Source organism: Notolepis coatsorum (assembly GCF_963971535.1).
Source record: "Notolepis coatsorum genome assembly, chromosome: 5".
Classification (NCBI taxonomy): Eukaryota; Metazoa; Chordata; class Actinopteri; order Aulopiformes; family Paralepididae; genus Notolepis; species Notolepis coatsorum.
This window is the reverse complement of record NC_140169.1, coordinates 156,896,971-156,917,354: the sequence shown is the minus strand read 5'-3', so window position 1 is coordinate 156,917,354 and position 20,384 is coordinate 156,896,971. Positions and strand designations below refer to the sequence as shown.

At 48.7% G+C, this 20,384-nt stretch overlaps 1 protein-coding gene across 1 annotated transcript in view; it reads right to left on the bottom strand.

Annotated features, from left to right (window-relative positions):
• Positions 1–20,384, bottom strand: part of gpr155a (G protein-coupled receptor 155a) — a 130,856-nt gene that overhangs the window by 98,450 nt on the left and 12,022 nt on the right. Inside the window, exons 3-4 of the mRNA XM_084314870.1 lie at positions 20,336–20,382; positions 18,237–18,457 (exon numbers count right to left, since the gene is read on the bottom strand). Of these exons, the coding sequence (XP_084170996.1) occupies positions 18,237–18,457; positions 20,336–20,382 (268 nt within the window). The remainder of the gene's footprint in view (positions 1–18,236; positions 18,458–20,335; positions 20,383–20,384) is intronic.

Below are 20,384 nucleotides of genomic sequence, written 5' to 3'. Positions count from 1 at the left end.
GCCTTGTCGGGTCGTTCCGTATCATATCTCTATCACCAAGACTCCTTCGGGAGGTTCTCTGTCTAAAGGCTCCTACGGGAGTTTCGGTTTCTGTCTGTTATGCTGTTTTCATCTCCGGCGTGAGATGCGCTCAAGCCTTCGCCTCCTGTCGCCGTTTGCCTGGAAGGAGACACTGGACTGCGCTCTCTAAACTTCCATGGGAGGTATTCCAGTGTTCCACTTCAGACCTCCGCGCAGCAGACGTCCAGACGCGCATCCAGACCTCCGCGCAGCAGACGCCCAGACGCGCATCCAGACCTCCGCGCAGCAGACGCGCTCTTCACTCCAGACGCGCATCCAGACCTCTGCGCAGCAGACACGCTCTTCACTCCAGACACGCATCCAGACGCGCATCCAGACCTCCGCGCAGCAGACGCGCTCTTCACTCCAGACGCGCATCCAGACGCGCATCCAGACCTCCGCGCAGCAGACGCGCTCTTCACTCCAGACGCGCATCCAGACGCGCATCCAGACCTCCGCGCAGCAGACGCGCTCTTCACTCCAGACGCGCATCCAGACGCGCATCCAGACCTCCGCGCAGCAGACGCGCTCTTCACTCCAGACGCGCATCCTGACGCGCATCCAGACCTCCGAGCCAGACGCGCTCTCCGTACCGGCGCGTACTCCAAACAGCCGCGCACCACTCAGTATTCCGCTTGGACAACCCGTTCCCCGTAGCGACGCGCTCGCCCTGTTTGATCCTGCTCTCTTTACGCACAGCGCCTGGGTGAGTTTTGCAAGACTGTCTTTTGACCCTATCATTTTTCGTGTGTGTTAAACACTGAAGAGATCCTGCTTTTGTTCAGACTGTCACTCACCCTGTGCCTGCTTTTTGGATTGTTCATTTGGGATAATATTTGCTTGAACTTTGCTCACTGTGTGATTTCACACCGAAGATATTTTCACCTGGATTATTATTGGGACATCGCTTACTGTGTGTATTCACACCGAAGATATTATCACTTGGATTATAATTGGGACTTCGCTCACTGTGTGTATTTGCACCGAAGATTCTATCACGTGGATTGTTGTTGGGACATTACTCGCAGTGTGTATTTACACCGAAGATTCAGTCACTTGGATTACTCTGTTTTGGGACAAGTCACTTCTCCTGTCACCTGCTCTGTTCCCAACTGTACTCTTGAGCTAACCCGCTCTCTCTCTCCCTCTCTGTCCCGTTTCCACCTCGGAGAGCTGCCGAGAGGATTCTGCAGAGCGGCTCTGACGTCACTGTCAGATTCCTCAGACGAACCTTCCCGGGAGAAGCTGCAGAGCAGCAACATTCTTCTAATGCTTGTATCCCAGTCTTCTTGTCCTCCTAGTCTTCCCTGTCCCCAGCCCGCCTCCGCGGGCCTCTGTTCCTGTTTCCCCTCTCTAGTCCTCCTAGTCCTCCCTGTCCAGTCCTCTAGTCCTCCTAGTCCTCCCTGTCCAGTCCTTCTAGTCCTCCTAGTCTTCCCTGTCCCCAGCCCGCCTCCGCGGGCCTCTGTTCCTGTTTCCCCTCTCTAGTCCTCCTAGTCCTCCCTGTCCAGTCCTCTAGTCCTCCTAGTCCTCCCTGTCCAGTCCTTCTAGTCCTCCTAGTCCTCCCTGTCCCCAGCCCGCCTCCGCGGGCCTCTGTCCCTGTTTCCCCTCTCTAGTCCTCCTAGTCCTCCCTGTCCAGTCCTCCTAGTCATCCTAGTCCTCCCTGTCCAATCCTCCTAGTCCTCCTAGTCATCCCTGTCCAGTCCTCCTAGTCCTCCCAGTTCCTGCCCTTGTCCCTTGCCCTGTCCTGTTTCCCTTAGCCTTCCCCTTAGCCAGCTCGCCTCTTAAAGGCACTGTGCCTTTTTCCCATTTCTTGTTTTCCAGTAATTTGTGTTCTCCCTTAAAGGGACAGTGCCGTTTTCTGTGTGTTTCAATAAATGCCCAGTTCTTGGCTTACTCTCATACCTGTCTTGTGTTGTGCGATTGGGGTCGGTTACAAACCATAACAGTACGACCCGACCAATCGACGACCCCAGCCAGCACAGACGGTGTATGTTGAGTTTGCCTTTTTTTTTTTAGCCCTGTTAGCTCCCCTGTTAGCTTGTTAGTCTCCCCTGTTAGCTCCCCTGTTTAGCCTGTTTAGTATTTCCTGTTAGCCCTGTTGGCTCCCCTGTTAGCCTGTTAGCTTCCCTGTTAGCTTCCCTGTTAGCTCCCCTGTTAGCCCTGTTAGCTTCCCTCTTAGCCCTGTTAGCTCCCCTGTTAGCTTGTTAGTCTCCCCTGTTAGCTCCCCTGTTAGCCTGTTGACTCCCCTGTTTGCTTCCCTGTTAGCCTCGTTAGCTCCCCTGCAGCTTGTTAGGCCTCTACTACCAGCATGGCCCCTGTCTGCTAGCTTAGCCCCGGCTGCTAGCACAGCCTCTATGTTAATGCAGCCCTTGCTGCTGGCATAGGCCCTGTAGCTAGCCATGCCCAGGCAGCTAACCCAGTCCCTCTGCATGGCCCCAGTCTGCTAGCTTAGCCCCGGCTGCTAGCACAGCCTCTATGTTAATGCAGCCCTTGCTGCTGGCATAGGCCCTGTAGCTAGCCATGCCCAGGCAGCTAACCCAGTCCCTCTGCATGGCCCCAGTCTGCTAGCTTAGCCCTGGCTGTTAGCACAGCCTCTATGTTAATGCATCCCTTGCAGCTGGCATAGGCCCTGTAGCTAGCCATGCCCAGGCAGCTAACCCGGTCCCTCTGCATGGCCTCCACTTTTTGTGTAGCCTTCCCACTGCTAGGACTGCTCCTTCAGCTAGCAAGGTCAGTTTTCCCACTGCTAGGACTGCCCTTTCAGCTAGCAAGGTCAGTTTTCTCCCACTGCTAGGACTGCCCTTTCAGCTAGCAAGGTCAGTTTTTCCCACTGCTAGGACTGCCCTTTCAGCTAGCAAGGTCAGTTTTCTCCCACTGCTAGGACTGCCCTTTCAGCTAGCAAGGTCAGTTTTTGCCACTGCTAGGACTGCCCTTTCAGCTAGCAAGGTCAGTTTTCTCCCACTGCTAGGATTGCCCTTTCAGCTAGCAAGGTCAGTTTTCCCACTGCTAGGACTGCCCTTTCAGCTAGCAAGGTCAGTTTTCCCACTGCTAGGACTGCCCTTTCAGCTAGCAAGGTCAGTTTGCTCCCACTGCTAGGACCGCCCCTTCAGCTAGCAAGGTCAGTTTTCTCTCACTGCTAGGACTGCCCCTTCAGCTAGCAAGGTCAGTTCCCCACAGCTAGGACTGTCCTTCCAGCTAGCTTGTTCTCTCATGCTGGTCCAGCCCTGTCTGCCAGCCTAGCTCCGGCAGCTAGCGCAGCCTCTATGTTAATGTAGCAGTACAGCTAGCATAGGCCCTGTAGCTATCAGTGCCCTGGCAGCTACCCTTTCCCTCTGCTAGCCCCTTCCCTGTTCCCCTCTCCAGTGCCCCTGTTCCAGCCCTGTCTGCTAGCCTAGCTCCGGCAGCTAGCGCAGCCTCTATGTTAATGTAGCAGTACAGCTAGCATAGGCCCTGTAGCTATCAGTGCCCTGGCAGCTACCCTTTCCCTCTGCTAGCCCCTTCCCTGTTCCCCTCTCCAGTGCCCCTGTTCCAGCCCTGTCTGCTAGCCTAGCTCCGGCAGCTAGCGCAGCCTCTTTGTTAATGTAGCAGTACAGCTAGCATAGGCCCTGTAGCTATCTGTGCCCTGGCAGCTACCCTTTCCCTCTGCTAGCCCCTTCCCGGTGCTCCTCATAGTTACCCCTCAGCTCCTCTAGTTACCCCTCTGCTCCTCTAATTACCCCTCAGCTCCTCTAGTTACCCCTTCTGCTACCCTGGTTACCCCTCAGCTACCCTGTTCCTTTGCTAGCCCCACTTTTGTTGTAGCTTCCCCTGCTAGCATGGCCCAGTACTTTTTGTTTGTTGCCTTGTTTTTTTCCCCCTGCCCCTCTGTCTGTGTTTTTTGGGTCGCCCGGTGGCTCCCGTGGAGGGGGGAGTACTGTGAGGTTCGCCTTTCCCTTGACCTTTAATTCCCTGTTCTCCTCACCTCACTAGCCCCCACCCTCGCATTCGTTTACTCTTGTTTGCTCTTCAGCAGCCACACCCTTGGACTACCTGTCTTGATGTGTTTGATTGGTCTGGTGCCGAACACACACTTCTAGTTAAAGTATCAATTACCTTCACGCACCTGATGTGTATTCTAATTAGCACCCCTTTGGGCTTTAAGTACCTCGCTCTTCCCCTCTGGCCTTGTCGGGTCGTTCCGTATCATATCTCTATCACCAAGACTCCTTCGGGAGGTTCTCTGTCTAAAGGCTCCTATGGGAGTTTCGGTTTCTGTCTGTTATGCTGTTTTCATCTCCGGCGTGAGATGCGCTCAAGCCTTCGCCTCCTGTCGCCGTTTGCCTGGAAGGAGACACTGGACTGCGCTCTCTAAACTTCCACAGGAGGTATTCCAGTGTTCCACTTCAGACCTCCGCGCAGAAGACGTCCAGACGCGCATCCAGACCTCCGCGCAGCAGACGCCCAGACGCGCATCCAGACCTCCGCACAGCAGACGCGCTCTTCACTCCAGACGCGCATCCAGACGCGCATCCAGACCTCCGCGCAGCAGACGCGCTCTTCACTCCAGACGCGCATCCAGACGCGCATCCAGACCTCCGCGCAACAGACGCGCTCTTCACTCCAGACACGCATCCAGACGCGCATCCAGACCTCCGCGCAGCAGATGCGCTCTTCACTCCAGACGCGCATCCAGACCTCCGCGCAGCAGACGCGATCTTCACTCCAGACGCGCATCCAGACACGCATCCAGACCTCCGCGCAGCAGACGCGCTCTTCACTCCAGACGCGCATCCTGACGCGCATCCAGACCTCCGAGCCAGACGCGCTCTCCGTACCGGCGCGTACTCCAAACAGCCGCGCACCACTCAGTATTCCGCTTGGACAACCCGATCCCCGTAGCGACGCGCTCGCCCTGTTTGATCCTGCTCTCTTTACGCACAGCGCCTGGGTGAGTTTTGCAAGACTGTCTTTTGACCCTATCATTTTTCGTGTGTGTTAAACACTGAAGAGATCCTGCTTTTGTTCAGACTGTCACTCACCCTGTGCCTGCTTGTTCATTTGGGATATTTGCTTGAACTTTGCTCACTGTGTGATTTCACACTGAAGATATTTTCACCTGGATTATTATTGGGACATCGCTTACTGTGTGTATTCACACCGAAGATATTATCACTTGGATTATAATTGGGACTTCGCTCACTGTGTGTATTTGCACCGAGGATTCTATCACGTGGATTGTTGTTGGGACATTACTTGCAGTGTGTATTTACACCGAAGATTCAGTCACTTGGATTACTCTGTTTTGGGACAAGTCACTTCTCCTGTCACCTGCTCTGTTCCCAACTGTACTCTGAGCTAACCCGCTCTCTCTCTCCCTCTCTGTCCCGTTTCCACCTCGGAGAGCTGCCGAGAGGATTCTGCAGAGCGGCTCTGACGTCACTGTCAGATTCCTCAGACGAACCTTCCCGGGAGAAGCTGCAGAGCAGCAACATTCTTCTAATGCTTGTATCCCAGTCTTCTTGTCCTCCTAGTCTTCCCTGTCCCCAGCCCGCCTCCGCAGGCCTCTGTTCCTGTTTCCCCTCTCTAGTCCTCCTAGTCCTCCCTGTCCAGTCCTCTAGTCCTCCTAGTCCTCCCTGTCCAGTCCTTCTAGTCCTCCTAGTCTTCCCTGTCCCCAGCCCGCCTCCGCTGGCCTCTGTTCCTGTTTCCCCTCTCTAGTCCTCCTAGTCCTCCCTGTCCAGTCCTCTAGTCCTCCTAGTCCTCCCTGTCCAGTCCTTCTAGTCCTCCTAGTCCTCCCTGTCCCCAGCCCGCCTCCGCGGGCCTCTGTCCCTGTTTCCCCTCTCTAGTCCTCCTAGTCCTCCCTGTCCAGTCCTCCTAGTCATCCTAGTCCTCCCTGTCCAGTCCTCCTAGTCCTCCTAGGCATCCCTGTCCAGTCCTCCTAGTCCTCCCAGTTCCTGCCCTTGTCCCTTGCCCTGTCCTGTTTCCCTTAGCCTTCCCCTTAGCCAGCTCGCCTCTTAAAGGCACTGTGCCTTTTTCCCATTTCTTGTTTTCCAGTAATTTGTGTTCTCCCTTAAAGGGACAGTGCCGTTTTCTGTGTGTTTCAATAAATGCCCAGTTCTTGGCTTACTCTCATACCTGTCTTGTGTTGTGCGATTGGGGTCGGTTACAAACCATAACAAAAGTGCCCTTTTGAGTGAAAGAAATGAGAGGATGTGCCCTATTGGTGCCCCCATGGTTGAAAAACGCGCGCTTAAGTGCCCTTTTGAGTGAAAGAAATTAGAGGATGTGCCCTATTGGTGCCCCCACGGTTGAAAAACGCGTGCTAAAGTGCCCTTTTGAGTGAAAGAAATTAGAGGATGTGCCCTATTGGTGCCCCCACGATTGAAAAATGCGCGCTTAAGTGCCCTTTTGAGTGAAAGAAATGAGAGGATGTGCCCTATTGGTGCCCCCACGGTTGAAAAACGCGCGCTTAAGTGCCCTTTTGAGTGAAAGAAATTAGAGGATGTGCCCTATTGGTGCCCCCACAGTTGAAAAACGCGCGCTTAAGTGCCCTTTTTTATTTTCGCCCCTGCCCTTCAAACAGCCTGAGTCCGCCACTGTCGCAGGCGTAGGCCTCTCATCTGAGTGCCCTTCCAGTTTGTTTTGCAATTTCAAGTTTCGTTTTATTTGTCACATATAAGGTACATAATGTACTTTACAGTGAAATGCTAGGTTCTGTAGGACCCTCCTGAGATTGTGCTTCATACAGTAAAACAAAAAGAATAAAGACCAAACACTATACAAAATATACAATATACAAAGTACAAAATGCTAAACAAAATGCAAAATAAATTGGTAGGGATGTAGTGCAAATCAGTCCTCGCTCCACAATGGAGGAACGAACTTCCCACCACAGTTACAACAAATCTTTCGCCGTCGACTAAAAACACACTTCTTCAATCAATATCTGAAATGAAAGAGAAAAAAATATATAACCTTCTTACCGTCTTCTCATCATGCACTCTTCCACTAAATAATCTGCCTTGCCTATATTACTACCTACTAGGCCTGTCCCAGACTAAGGATTTGTATAGTCTACTTTGATTGGCCGAAATGTGCCTATACGGGTAGACCTCGCGGGAAACTAAAGCGACGTCAGACTACACCTCCCTATTATGGTGCAAGCTAGAGGCTGTCACGCAGCCAAAGAAGCTGTTAATTATGTGGCGTCTGTTCAGGAATTCCACAAATTTGCGGTGGACCTGTCTGTAAGTACGGAGAACAGCCACATACAGAGTCTTAAGACTGGGACTCACTGACAGCCACAGACAGAGTCTTAAGACTGGGACCCACTGACAGCCACAGACATGCCCCGATCGATCGGCCAGCGATCGGTATCGGCCGATATTCAGTATAAATATGAGATCGGTGATCTGTGATAATGCTTTATTTTCGCCGATCGTCAAAACCGATCGAAAAACATGATCCAATTCTTAGCGGAGATCTCACTGCTGACTTCTCTCTCAGACACACAGCTGCCTGCAGCGTACGGCCCCTCCTCCTCCCCGGGCCCAGCCCCTCCCGCACTCGTGTAAACAAGAGGCTCCTATGCCTCGCAGTCTGCTATTAGTCTGGTGCATGCAACGTGAGCTAACGTTGGCTACCTACCGAGCTAACGTTACTGTTTAAAGGGGAACTATTTTACTATTTCTTTCACTATTTGGGCACTTTTACACAATTCCTGTGAGTTTATGGAACACCTCTGTAATTTTTTATTTTTTTTAATTCATTGTTTTTTATTTCTAATGAAGTCCTCAAAAACAGCATTTTTCTACCTCAAGATCTTAAGCCGTTTTGAGCCTGGGCTCCTATACCACTGCACCGCCTGAACATTATCATGCAGCGGTGTCTCTCTGACATCACAAATCAGCACATTTTCAGATGACTCAGTTCAGTGAGGGTGAATATTGTGAGAGGAGAATTGGAAGAATGCGCCAATATGAGAATTAGAGACATAGATCATATTAATATAAGTCCACATAGCTAGGAAACAATGCTAAACACTGAAAAAGGCCATTTATAAGATAGTTCCCCTTTAAACTAAATTACCCAGTGACTACATGAGGCATTGTCTAACGTTATCTAGCTGGCTAGCTACTGATAGCTGCTGATATCAACAAATGCTCCAGCAATAGTCGAGTGCATGATAAGTTACCTCCGTTGACTCGGTAGCTCACGTTAGCTCACGTTAGCTCTAAACTAAATAGTTCACTGAGGCGTTGTCTTAACGTTATCTAGCCGGCTAGCAGTAGCTACAGATAGCTCCTGATATCAATGTCTTATAACATTGATTCGATGCGTATTCGAGCTGAGGGCATGCTGAATGTGATTTATACCAATAGGGTCCAGCTGCAGCGCCGGAGAATCCTGGCCGTAGCTGGAGGCTACTCGAGTACACACAGACAGTGGAGCTGTTTGCAGATAGCAAGCATTTTGACTTGTTGCGTGGTGGCGATGTCTCGCAGATAATACAACTACAAGTATGATTATATAATATATATTTTTTATTACATTTAAAAAAAAATAATAATATATCAGTAGCTAGCCAGCTAGATAATGTTAGACCAGTGGTTCTCAAACTTTTTACACCAAGTACCACCTGAGAACGTAGCTGGCTCTCCAAGTACCACCATATGACCGGCGTTAAAATACAGTCTATTAGCTATGCACAGTTCACGCAGGAGGCAAATGTATTCCTAATACCATTATTTATTGTTAACTTTTGTCAGACACAGCCACAATGTACAAAGGGATAGCACTAGAACTAGCAAACGCTTCCACACAACTCATACAATGCAAGGGGCATTGAGAACATAATAACTAACATTCTCACATAGCAAGTGAGAAAATTAAGAACAACTGTATTTCAGCAAATGTACTTAATTCTCTCTCTATCTTTCTCTCTCTCTCACTCTCTCTTTCTCTCACACAGCAAGCAATTGTCCGTCATTCTCTCTCACACTCACACACACACACACACACAAACACACACACACACACACACACACACACACACACACACACACACACACACACACACACACACACACACACACACACACACACACACACACACACACACACACACACACACACACACACACACACACACACAATTATTTTGTTACAAAAACTTAATTTCCTGCATTCTGGTGCAGGCATTTTTGAGTTTTTACCCTTTAAATGCCAGTGTTTGTGATGGGCATCACAAATTATTGTAAAAAAGAAAAGAAAACACATATTCAATACATTTTTGAATGTTTACCCTTTAAATGCCAGTTTGTGTGATGGCATCACAAATTATTGTTAAAAAAAACACACAAAAAGTAAAATATTTACAATATATCAAATGCAAAGTACATTTTTCTGGGGGGGATTATTACAGGCTAGGCATGTGTCAATGATTAGCAGCAACACATATTTTGATGGATTTTTTGTAATGTCAGATTTAACACCAACTCTTTTCAGAAAAGTGGGAGTATTTCATTTTTTATCTGACATTACAAGAAATCTAAAAATAAATGGTTATGATCAGGGCTGAAGTTGAATTAAAGATGTATGACTGTTTAGACTGCATTACTCTCTGTCACAGTGATCTCCTGGTTGTTCCCCACTTAGATTATCTAACTATCGCGCTGCCGCAACCAGAAACACTGGCCTGGCCTGCTTCTAAGTTCAGTGGCCTGACTGCAATTTTTTTTTTTTTTTTTTTGGAAATGTTTTCAAGTACCACCAGCAGTACCACCAAGTACCACTAGTGGTACGCGTACCACAGTTTGAGAACCACTGCGTTAGACAATGCCTCATGTAGTCACTGGGTCAGTCTATATATATATATATTTTTTTTTATACCAAAAACTATCGGTATCGGATCGGTATCGGCCGATATGGCTCAAGATGATCGGTGATTGGTATCGGTGGCAAAAAATGTGATCGGGGCATCCCTTAAGGCTGGGACTCACTGACAGCCACAGACAGAGTCTTAAGACTGGGACTCACTGACAGCCACAGACAGAGTCTTAAGGCTGGGACTCACTGACAGCCACAGACAGAGTATTTTTTAAGATTTGCTTTTGGTGTTTTATCGCTTTATTGCTACTGGGCAGTCCAGTAGAGAGAGACAGAGGAGGAATGGGAGACAGAGTGGAGGGAAGACATTCGGCAAATAACGACGGGTTCGGGAGTCGAACCCGGGTCGGCCGTGTCGCGGCTGAGCGCGCTATGTGGTTCGCCACTGGGGCGCCCCACACACACCGAGTCTTAAGACTGGGACTCACTGACAGCCACAGACAGAGTCTTAAGACAGGGACTCACTGACAGCCACAGACAGAGTCTTAAGACTGGGACTCACTGACAGGCAGTGTTGTTGTAGGACTCGAGTCCAGGACTCGACTTGGACTCGAGCACAGATGACTTGGACTTGGACTCGAGCATTGTGTTATAAGATTATGGTCTGTTCCTTTAAGAGGGAGGCACCCACGCATACAGGTCAGCTACGCAAGGAGCGAATATGTGATGAGACAGACTGTACACAGGAAGAACAACAGAAGCAGGTAGCTTGTTGTGAGATATGTAACGTTAGTCAACAGCATGATATGAAGAATACAATGGAAATAAATGCACAGTCCTGAAGATAACGGTTTCCAGTGGTTTATTGTCACCACCACACATCAAGAGGGATTTACCCCGAAGTCCGGACAGTACGTTAAAACAGTACGTGACTGTACGTGACCACTTCGGCCCTAGAGTGAAGATAACACTCTCCTGTACTCTTACTAAGGTTCGAGTTAACACAGAAAAAGGTAACATTGGGGGCTCGAGTCCGGGATATGAAAAATCCTGATTTCATCAGTGAGTTGTAAACTATGGACACGTATAGTTAGCTCATGCTAACTCATGCTAACGGACGCACAAGGCAATTTCGTCAGTCAATGAACTGAGTTGAGATGATGACGGCCCATGGAAGTAATGTTGACGGGGAAATTACCAACTATGAAGAGCAAGTGATCAACTACTCTAACCCATTCATGTTAACCCCCACAACTACAACCATGTACTCTCAGTCTGATGTCGCTAACCTGAGACGTGAAATGAAGTACCAACATGGACAAAGCCTCAACCCGTTCATAACAGAGGATCAGCTGCCCCCTACTGGTGCAATGTCAAACCCATTTACTGCACGTAATAAGCCATTGATAATGGCCAGTGACAATTACCCATGTGCTCATCTGTCGTTGTCAGCACAAACCCCTTTGCTCATATGAATGATCAAAGTATGAGAGACAGTGGCATTGAAATGCAGCAAAGTCATTATGGAACTGAGCCTCCCCATATGAATATGTTGTATGGACAAATGCATTCAATGACCATAGGAGATGCAGCTACCCATAACATTAACCCCTGCATTGCTGCTAAACCAGCAGCCTTTATGGAGAGCACACCTATGAACAATGTGACAGTCTATTCCCCACATATTGAACCTGCAACCCTGCTTTCCACTCCTGTGACACCGGGTGTGTGTTCCCGTCAGGTGCAGCCAGAGGCCGCTGTACACCACAGGCAGAGTACACCGGTCCATGGAGGTAATGAAGCTGTGACTTATGGCTATGATCAGTCCCATCGCAGGCGAGCAGGCTTCCATCCAAGTGGCCGGCTGCCCCGGCGTGTGCAGTACAACCAGTCTTCAGACAGCGAGGACGACAGTGTTCAGCGAGAGAGGATTCCTACACTACAACCGGGTCAGTATGATGGCACCACACCATGGAAGGACTTCTTGCAGCGCTTTGAGAGCTGTGCTGAAGCTAATCGCTGGTCAGAGAACACTATGGCTGTCCAGTTGAGGTTCTGTCTCATAGGTGCAGCAGGAGCAGTGGTCCACCGCAACCCAAGGTCAGCACGCTGGGACTACAGAGACATTGTTGAGGAGGTGGAGGTTGCTTATGGCCCATCATCAGAGTATGCAGTGGCTGTTGCCATCGAGTTAAGGCAACGAATCCGCCTGCCAGGTGAGGCACTACACATCTTGAGGGACGACATATATGAGAAAGTGTCTATTGCATACGCTGACCCTTCTGAAAAGGAGCAGGATGCAATCAGTGTTGAGGTGTTCACTAATGCTATGGGGGACGCCAACATTATTCAGAAGCTCCTAGAAGACCGACCTCGCACATTAGCCCAAGCTTACGACATTGCTCGTCGTTATGAAACTACCAGGAGAGCAGCTACCAGCGTTGCACAGCTCATGCAGACTGGAGCACGGAATGTAGCTGAGCGGAGAACCAGAATGGCTATGGTGCACGATTATGCCCACTCTGATGAAGCTGAGGGAAATAATGGTGCAGCACCAGCACCCACAAAGCAGAACCAGAACCACCCCGCGCAATACAAACAAAGGAAACAAAAAGATACAAATTGGGATAGCATCCGCTGTCACAACTGCTCGGGTATTGGACACATGTGGCGTAATTGCCACTCTCTAACAAACCCAACTAAGCTGCAGGCGGACACAGTTTTGAATGTCTCCAAAAACCAAAATGCACCCAGAGGGTCCAGTGGTAAAGGTGAGAGCCCAGAAATGTGTATCCACCTGCTGATGTATGACATGGAGATTTGTGCCATCTTAGACTCTGGGGCAGGGAGAAATGTGCTGCCTTTGCGATACTATAATTCTATCCACCCGGAGGTCAGACCACCTATCCAGCCATCAACTGTACAGTCCCTGCATGGCATTGGTCCTGGGAATGTCCCTGCCTTGGGTGAAGCTCACTTACCTGTTCAGATTGGCAGCCATACTGTGGGTGTAGATTTCATACTTGCCGACCTGTCAGGCAGTGCTGAGGCCATCCTGGGCCATCCATTCTTAGAGCAGTCAAGAGCACATCTGGACTTTGGCAACCGAAAGATTGTGTTGTTCGGTGAACAAATACCATACTTCCATCCGGACAACAGGCCGAGAGCACATGCAGTAAGAGTAGCTCGCACCACAGTCCTAGCACCAGGATGTGAGTACATTATACCGGGAAATGCTCATTTCCGGACCCCTGTGAAAGGAGAGGTGATGCTATGCCCTACAAAAGGCTTTGTTGAGAAGCACCGATTGCTGGTGGCCCGGGTCTTAGTAGGAGCCCAGCCCAGTAAGAGTATACCAATCAGAGTATTTAACCCAGGAACCACTGATGTTACCATCAAGAAAGGAGCTGTAGCAGGGTTTCTCCAGTCTGTTGAGATAATGGAGCCCCCTACCATCATCACTGAATCCCAACAGTCCGACCGTGCCTTCCCCACCGTGCCAGAACATCTCACCACTCTGTACGCCCAGAGTTCCATTGAGCTAACTACCGGGGAAAAGTGCAGTCTAGCGAAGCTCCTGCAAGACTACGGCGACATCTTCTCTACAGGACCCACTGACCTAGGCCGTACTAACCTAGTGCAACATGACATTCAAACCCTGCCAGGTGTCCCAGTGAAACAACACCCCCGCCGCATGGCCCAGGAAAAACAACTGAATGCTGACCAGCAGATACAGCAGAGCCTCGAGACTGGACTCGCCCGTAACAGCCACAGCAGTTGGGCCGCGCCCATTGTCATGGTACGCAAAAAGGACGATACTTATCGTCTCTGTGTGGACTACAGGGCTTTGAATGACTGTACCATTAAAGATGCGTACCCATTACCTCGTATTCAAGATACTCTGGACACCTTATCCAGCGCCAAATGGTTCAGCACTCTGGACCTTGCATCTGGCTATTGGCAGGTGGAACTAACCCCCAGAGCATGCAAGGCCTCAGCATTCTGCAGCAGGAAGGGGCTCTTTGAGTGGAATGTCATGCCGTTTGGGCTATGTAACGCCCCAGCAACATTTCAACGTCTAATGGACCGCGTCCTTGCTGGCATGCAATGGGAGACCTGCTTAGTATACTTAGATGACATCATTACACTGGGAAAAGATGTACCAGAAATGCTGCAGCGGCTATCCCAGGTGTTTGACCGACTGCGCCAAGCCAAGTTGAAATTGAAACCAGCAAAGTGTTGCCTGTTCCAACGGCAAGTAGCCTACCTCGAGCACATCGTCTCCGAGCAGGGGGTCGCTACCGACTCACAGAAAGTCCAGAAAGTCAGAGAGTGGCCTACACCATCCGACGTCAGTGAGGTCCGCCAGTTTGTAGGCCTCGCGTCATACTACAGACGTTTTGTAAAAGACTTTGCTGCTGTCGCTCAACCTCTACATGCCCTGACCAAAAAGTATGCCCGTTTCCACTGGACACAGGAATGCCAGGAGGCATTTGATAAACTAAAGCAACTACTTACCACTGCACCTGTCCTTGGCTACCCCCTTGATACCGGGGACCTCATTCTAGACACAGATGCTTGTGACACTGGAATCGGAGCTGTCCTTTATCAGATGCAGGACGGTGAGGAGCGTGTGCTGGCATATGGCAGTAGAAGACTCTCCCAGACTGAACAAAACTACTGTACCACACGGAGGGAGTTGCTAGCCGTGGTGGAATTCACATCACACTTCCGCCAGTACCTGCTGGGAAGATCTTTCACCGTCCGCACGGATCATAGTAGCCTCCGCTGGCTAATACGGATGAAGGAGCCTGAGGGACAGCTAGCCAGATGGCTTGAGAAGCTTGGTGAATACAACTTCAAGGTGATCCATCGCCCAGGACGGCAGCACTGCAATGCCGATGTTCTGTCTAGAAGGCCTTGTCGTCAGTTCTGCCCTTGCAAAGTGCCAGACCCGTTGTTGAACATGGAAAAGTCAAGACATCAGGCTGTGCAGTGTGACCTGGGCGGTAGTGTGACAGCAGGAACTACTGAAGCTCATCCCATAGAGTTGAGCTTAGTGGGGGTAGTGGACTCCCCATCCCCTGGAATGGGAAGCACAGGTGTGGAGGACTTAAGGTCTGATGGAAATTCACAAACTGAAGAAAGGATTCTTCTCACAGAGACTACAGAGGCGCAATTATTCCACGGTTGGACTGTTGAGCAGCTGAGGGAGGCTCAGATAGCTGACCCTGATATCACTCCCATCAGGAAAGCGCTGGAACAGGGAACAGAACGTCCCTCATGGGCGGAGATCTCACCCCATAGCCCGGCCACCAAAACATATTGGAGTCAGTGGAAAAGACTGTATTTCAAAGAAGGTATTCTGGTGCGACGCTTCTATTGTGCAGAGGAAACCATATTCTAACCTCAGATAATACTACCTCGTATGTACCAGTCAGATGTCCTGAAACAAATGCATGATGGTCCTGTGGGGGGTCACTTTGGAGTGGATCGGACTCTCACCCGTCTGCAGACAAGATACTACTGGTATCGTATGAGAGAAGATGTCACGCTGTGGTGCCGCACATGCGCTAGCTGTGCTGCCAGAGCCAGGCCCTCTAAGACACCCCAGGCCCCCATGGGCACTGTCCGCGTTGGAGCACCTATGGAGCGAGTGGCTCTGGATATAATGGGCCCCCTCAACGAGACTGATCGTCATAGTCGCTATGTGTTAGTAGTTCAAGACTACTTCAGCAAATGGGTGGAAGCCTATCCCCTACCAGATGAGCAGGCTGTAACTGTCGCTGAAGTATTCACCTCTGAATGGGTATGTCGTTTTGGAGCACCTCAGACTTTGCACAGTGACAAGGGCACCAATTTTGAATCACAAGTGTTTCAGAAAATGTGTGAACTACTTGGAATAGAGAAGACGCGCACCACTTCTTTCAGGCCACAGTCTGATGGACAGGTTGAACGTTTCAATGCCACTCTGCAAAATATCTTAGCCACAACAGCTGAACGCTGCCACTGGGATTGGGATATCATGATTCCCTATGCTGTAATGGCCTATAGGGCAACAAAGCACAGCTCCACTGGGTTTACCCCCAACATGATGTTGTTTGGGCGGGAAGTGACTGAGCCAATTGACCTGGTGGCTGGTCTGCCACCCGGCCATGAAAGTGCCCAGACTCCTCCACAGTATGTCACTCAGCTCCGTGAAAGGCTGGAGCTTGCTCACCAGATCGCCAGAGATGCCCTAGGTCAGTCTGTGGAATGGGCCAAAAAGCAATATGACAAGAACGTTTGCCGCACTCTGTACCACACAGGTGATGCTGTCTGGCACCTAGTAAAAGGCACCAAGAGAGTAAGAGATAAGGTGAGGAAATTCTTGCCATCATACGAGGGGCCATACTTTGTCCTAGGCCAACTGGACGACTTGGTGTACCGCATCAAAAAGGGGCCTAAGGCAAAAGTCAAAGTAGTGCACCATGACAAACTCAAACCATACCACTCCCGTACCCTGTTGGATAATGTCTGGGTCATCGAACAAGCACAAGTCTGGAACCCTGCTGAGGTTCTACCACCCATTCCAGATACCAGCCTCATCGACTCTGATCTGTTCCTGGCTAATCTGTTTCCGGATACGGCGGCGGGGAGTGATAGCGGACAGGAAGCAGAGTCATCTACAGACATTCCCTTGAGCCCTGTTGCTTTCCCCTCTTCGCCACACACAGCCCAAGTCTCCTCGAGTACAGAGGAGGTTCATGCTAGTGGGGGTAGTGCAGTGCAACGTACTCAAAAAGCAACGGTTATGGACTCCACTCAGTGCCAAACATCCAGGGGCCGGTCTAGCAGGACCAGGAGACCTCCAGATAAATATGGAGAGTGGGTGACTTACTAAAAAAAAAAAATTATATTACTCCTGTTTAAAGAAAAAAATAGTTGAAAGGAGTTTGTTGTTTGAAAGACTTTGTATTGTTTTGGTTAAAGAAAAAACTTGAGGCACTGTGGCATCATGAGTACGTTTACTTTGGTGGTGATCTTGTTTACGGTGAGAAAAGTGAGACCATACAATTATTTTGGGGTGAAGCAGGTGTTTTACTCAGTTAGAAGCTAGAGAGGATACTGGGAGGTTGCCTTTAATATTGAGTTAGAGCTGTGGTTATATTGGGGCTGTATTCGTTGCGTTGTACTGTAGGTGTGTTTCATGCTTCTTTTTCAGAGTGTGTTGGAACCTCAGAATCACTGAAAGGAGGTGGACTGTTTAAACTCCTAACACTGCACTACCTTCCACAATTTCACCCTGTTCTCAAGGGAAACAACTATCTTAAGGATTATAATGGACTGTTTCCTATGGCCTGTTTCTTATGGACTGTTACTCCGTCAAGGGGAGATGTTCTTGGGCATTGTGACCCTAAAGGACTCCAGAGACTCAAGGGGTGTTCAAAAGAAAAAGAAAAAAAGTCTATGTAATCTGTTTAGGATATTTTGTGTGTAGTCATAGGGGTGCTGGAATGTTATTATATTTAATTGTTAATTGCCATCCAGAGTGGGGGTAGTGTTATGGTCTGTTCCTTTAAGAGGGAGGCACCCACGCATACAGGTCAGCTACGCAAGGAGCGAATATGTGATGAGACAGACTGTACACAGGAAGAACAACAGAAGCAGGTAGCTTGTTGTGAGATATGTAACGTTAGTCAACAGCATGATATGAAGAATACAATGGAAATAAATGCACAGTCCTGAAGATAACGGTTTCCAGTGGTTTATTGTCACCACCACACATCAAGAGGGATTTACCCCGAAGTCCGGACAGTACGTTAAAACAGTATGTGACTGTACATGACCACTTCAGCCCTAGAGTGAAGATAACACTCTCCTGTACTCTTACTAAGGTTCGAGTTAACACAGAAAAAGGTAACAATTGACTGCATTCGGACTCGGAAAGGTGCAGACTCGGACTTGTTCATTGATAAATAATTTTTTTTGTTTTTATTTATTTATTTTGTAATAGGCCCTAATCATTTGGCATAAGATATTGATTGGCTGCTAGTGCATTTGTTTGGCTATTGTGTCACAAAGTAAATAAACTCCATTTTGAAACGGTGACCGTTGTGTCATTTATGTTTAATGTGGACTCAACCTTGATGACTTGGACTCGGACTCTGACTATGGGTAACGGGGGCCTCGACTCGGACTCGACTCTGGCTCTTCTTTGGTGACTCGGACTTGGACTCGGACTTGGAAACACCGGAGACTCGAGACTCGACTCGGACTTGAGATTTAGTGACTCGACTATAGTAAAAAAGAAAACTGTAAAAAAACTGCAAATGTCCGGCAGCAACAGTTGCCAAATACAGTGAATTTCCCGTGATAATAATAACACTCACAGTTTGGCGGTGACGAGCAGGATCAGAGCCATGACGGTGGACTTGGTCAGCCTGCCCAGCTGGCCCACCATGGACAGGCCCAGGTAGAAGAGGGCCGCGCCCCCGAAGGAGTTGGCCAGGCCGTCCACGAAGTCGGCCATGAAGGCCGGAATGGTCCGGTCCAGGAGGAAGTGGGCGCCGATGCCGATGACGACCATGAACACAATGGGGTTCTTCAGGACCTGGGGAGGGAGCAGACACCGAGGGAGGGGGGGGGGTCAGCGGTTGCCACGGAGATGGGCGGTTGCCACAGAGCCCGCCCGTTCTTAGTGTTTGTAAGGAATGATTGATTCTGACTGTGTGGCGCGGCACCAGATTTGCAGCGGCGGTGTGTAATGGACTGGAAGTGGAGTCAGCGAGACCTCTCTAGACGTCACAGTATACATTTTTGCATTTGTATTTCGCTACTATTCAATTGATTTGCAGACGGACAATAATGAGGGAAACTATTTTACAGATTTAAATCAAGTGTCATTTGTTAAACTTTTTTTTTTTTTTTTTTTTTAGATCTAGTCATAAATATATTAGATTAGATTAGATTGTAACATGTTCAGCTAAGAGATACTCTGTCTCATCTGTGAGAAAGGGGACTAGTTTTGTGATATAACCCTGATAACATGTGATGGAAACAGTGAGTGAGTGAGTGAGTGAGTGAGTGAGTGAGTGAGTGAGTGAGTGAGTGAGTGAGTGAGTGAGTGAGTGAGTGAGTGAGTGAGTGAGTGAGTGAGTGAGTGAGTGAGTCAAGTGAGTGAGTGAGTGAGTGAGTGAGTGAGTGAGTGAGTGAGTGAGTCAAGTGAGTGGATATTTATTTGTGTAACAACATAAAACAAATACCAGAGATTATCAGGGAGGTAGGTGTCATAATATGTATCATCTTTCTATCTTTCTCTCCACTGATTCTGGCTATTTTATAGATAGGTTATTATGTTGTATCTTCATTAGATTAGATTAGATTAGATTCAAATGTATTGTCATCATACAATACAAGTACAGTACAATGAAAAGAAGTGTGGCATAGTATTACTGAGAAATAGTGCTAAGCAGATGTATGTACAGTATGCCTTTCAGGACACCCAAGGTCACCTTACAGGGCATAAAAACAGAACAAGACAGTCAAGGTTAAAAACTGTTATCTTGGCAAGTGAACAAAACAAACAACAGGAAGTATGAAACAGTGACACGCACTGTTTACACTACTTATTTGTATCTTTACTGGAACTATTTTATTGCCTATATTATGTCTTTCTTCCATTACCCTGCCCATATTTGTCTTCCCCCCCCCCCCCAAGGGAATCAATAGAGGAATAACTTATCTTACCTTATCTTCAGGGGTGTAAAGTACTTGAGTAATTGTACTTCATTATAATACTTAAGTACTGTTTTGGGGGATTTGTACTTTACTCAAGTATTATTAGGTTTGTATACTTGTACTTTTACTCAATTACATTTCAGAGGGGAAAAAACATACTTTTTACTCCTTACATTTAAAATGCAGACCTACAAAGTACAAAGTACAAATCTCACAGGTCCAACCATTTTAATTAGTATATTTGTTTTTGGCCGAACTAACGCTAACGTTATTAATCCTGCGGCCGTGCTTTATTTCAAACAGCCAATCAAATCCCTATCAATGGAAATGAACACGCCCATACCCATGCTGATTGGTCCTTGTGCAAGACTAGAAAGCAGGGATCTTTGATTAAACACCTGCTATCAGAAGAATAGACAGTCAGAGTGACAAGCTACAGAAGATGGCCCCAAACGATAGTACGAGTGATGAAGAGGACGAAACGGAACATTTCATTGCCCCGGAATAAAAAAAGGTTTTACTCAAGTGTGTTTTTAGCCAGATACTCTGACTTTTACTTGAGTAAGATTTTGAGACGGTACCGTACTTTCACTTAAGTATAATTTCTGGGTACTTTTTACTTATCTTATTATGTATATGACGGTGGCCTGTCCTGGTTTGAGTGACGTGTGCGTCTGCCAGACTCTTCCCCCGTCCCACTTCCTGTCAGGCCTATACGTGTGTGTGTGCTCTGGAAGTGAGTCTTCCCCACCTGTATGACGACGACCCCCAGGATGTGGAGCTTGCCACGCGGCCGGTCT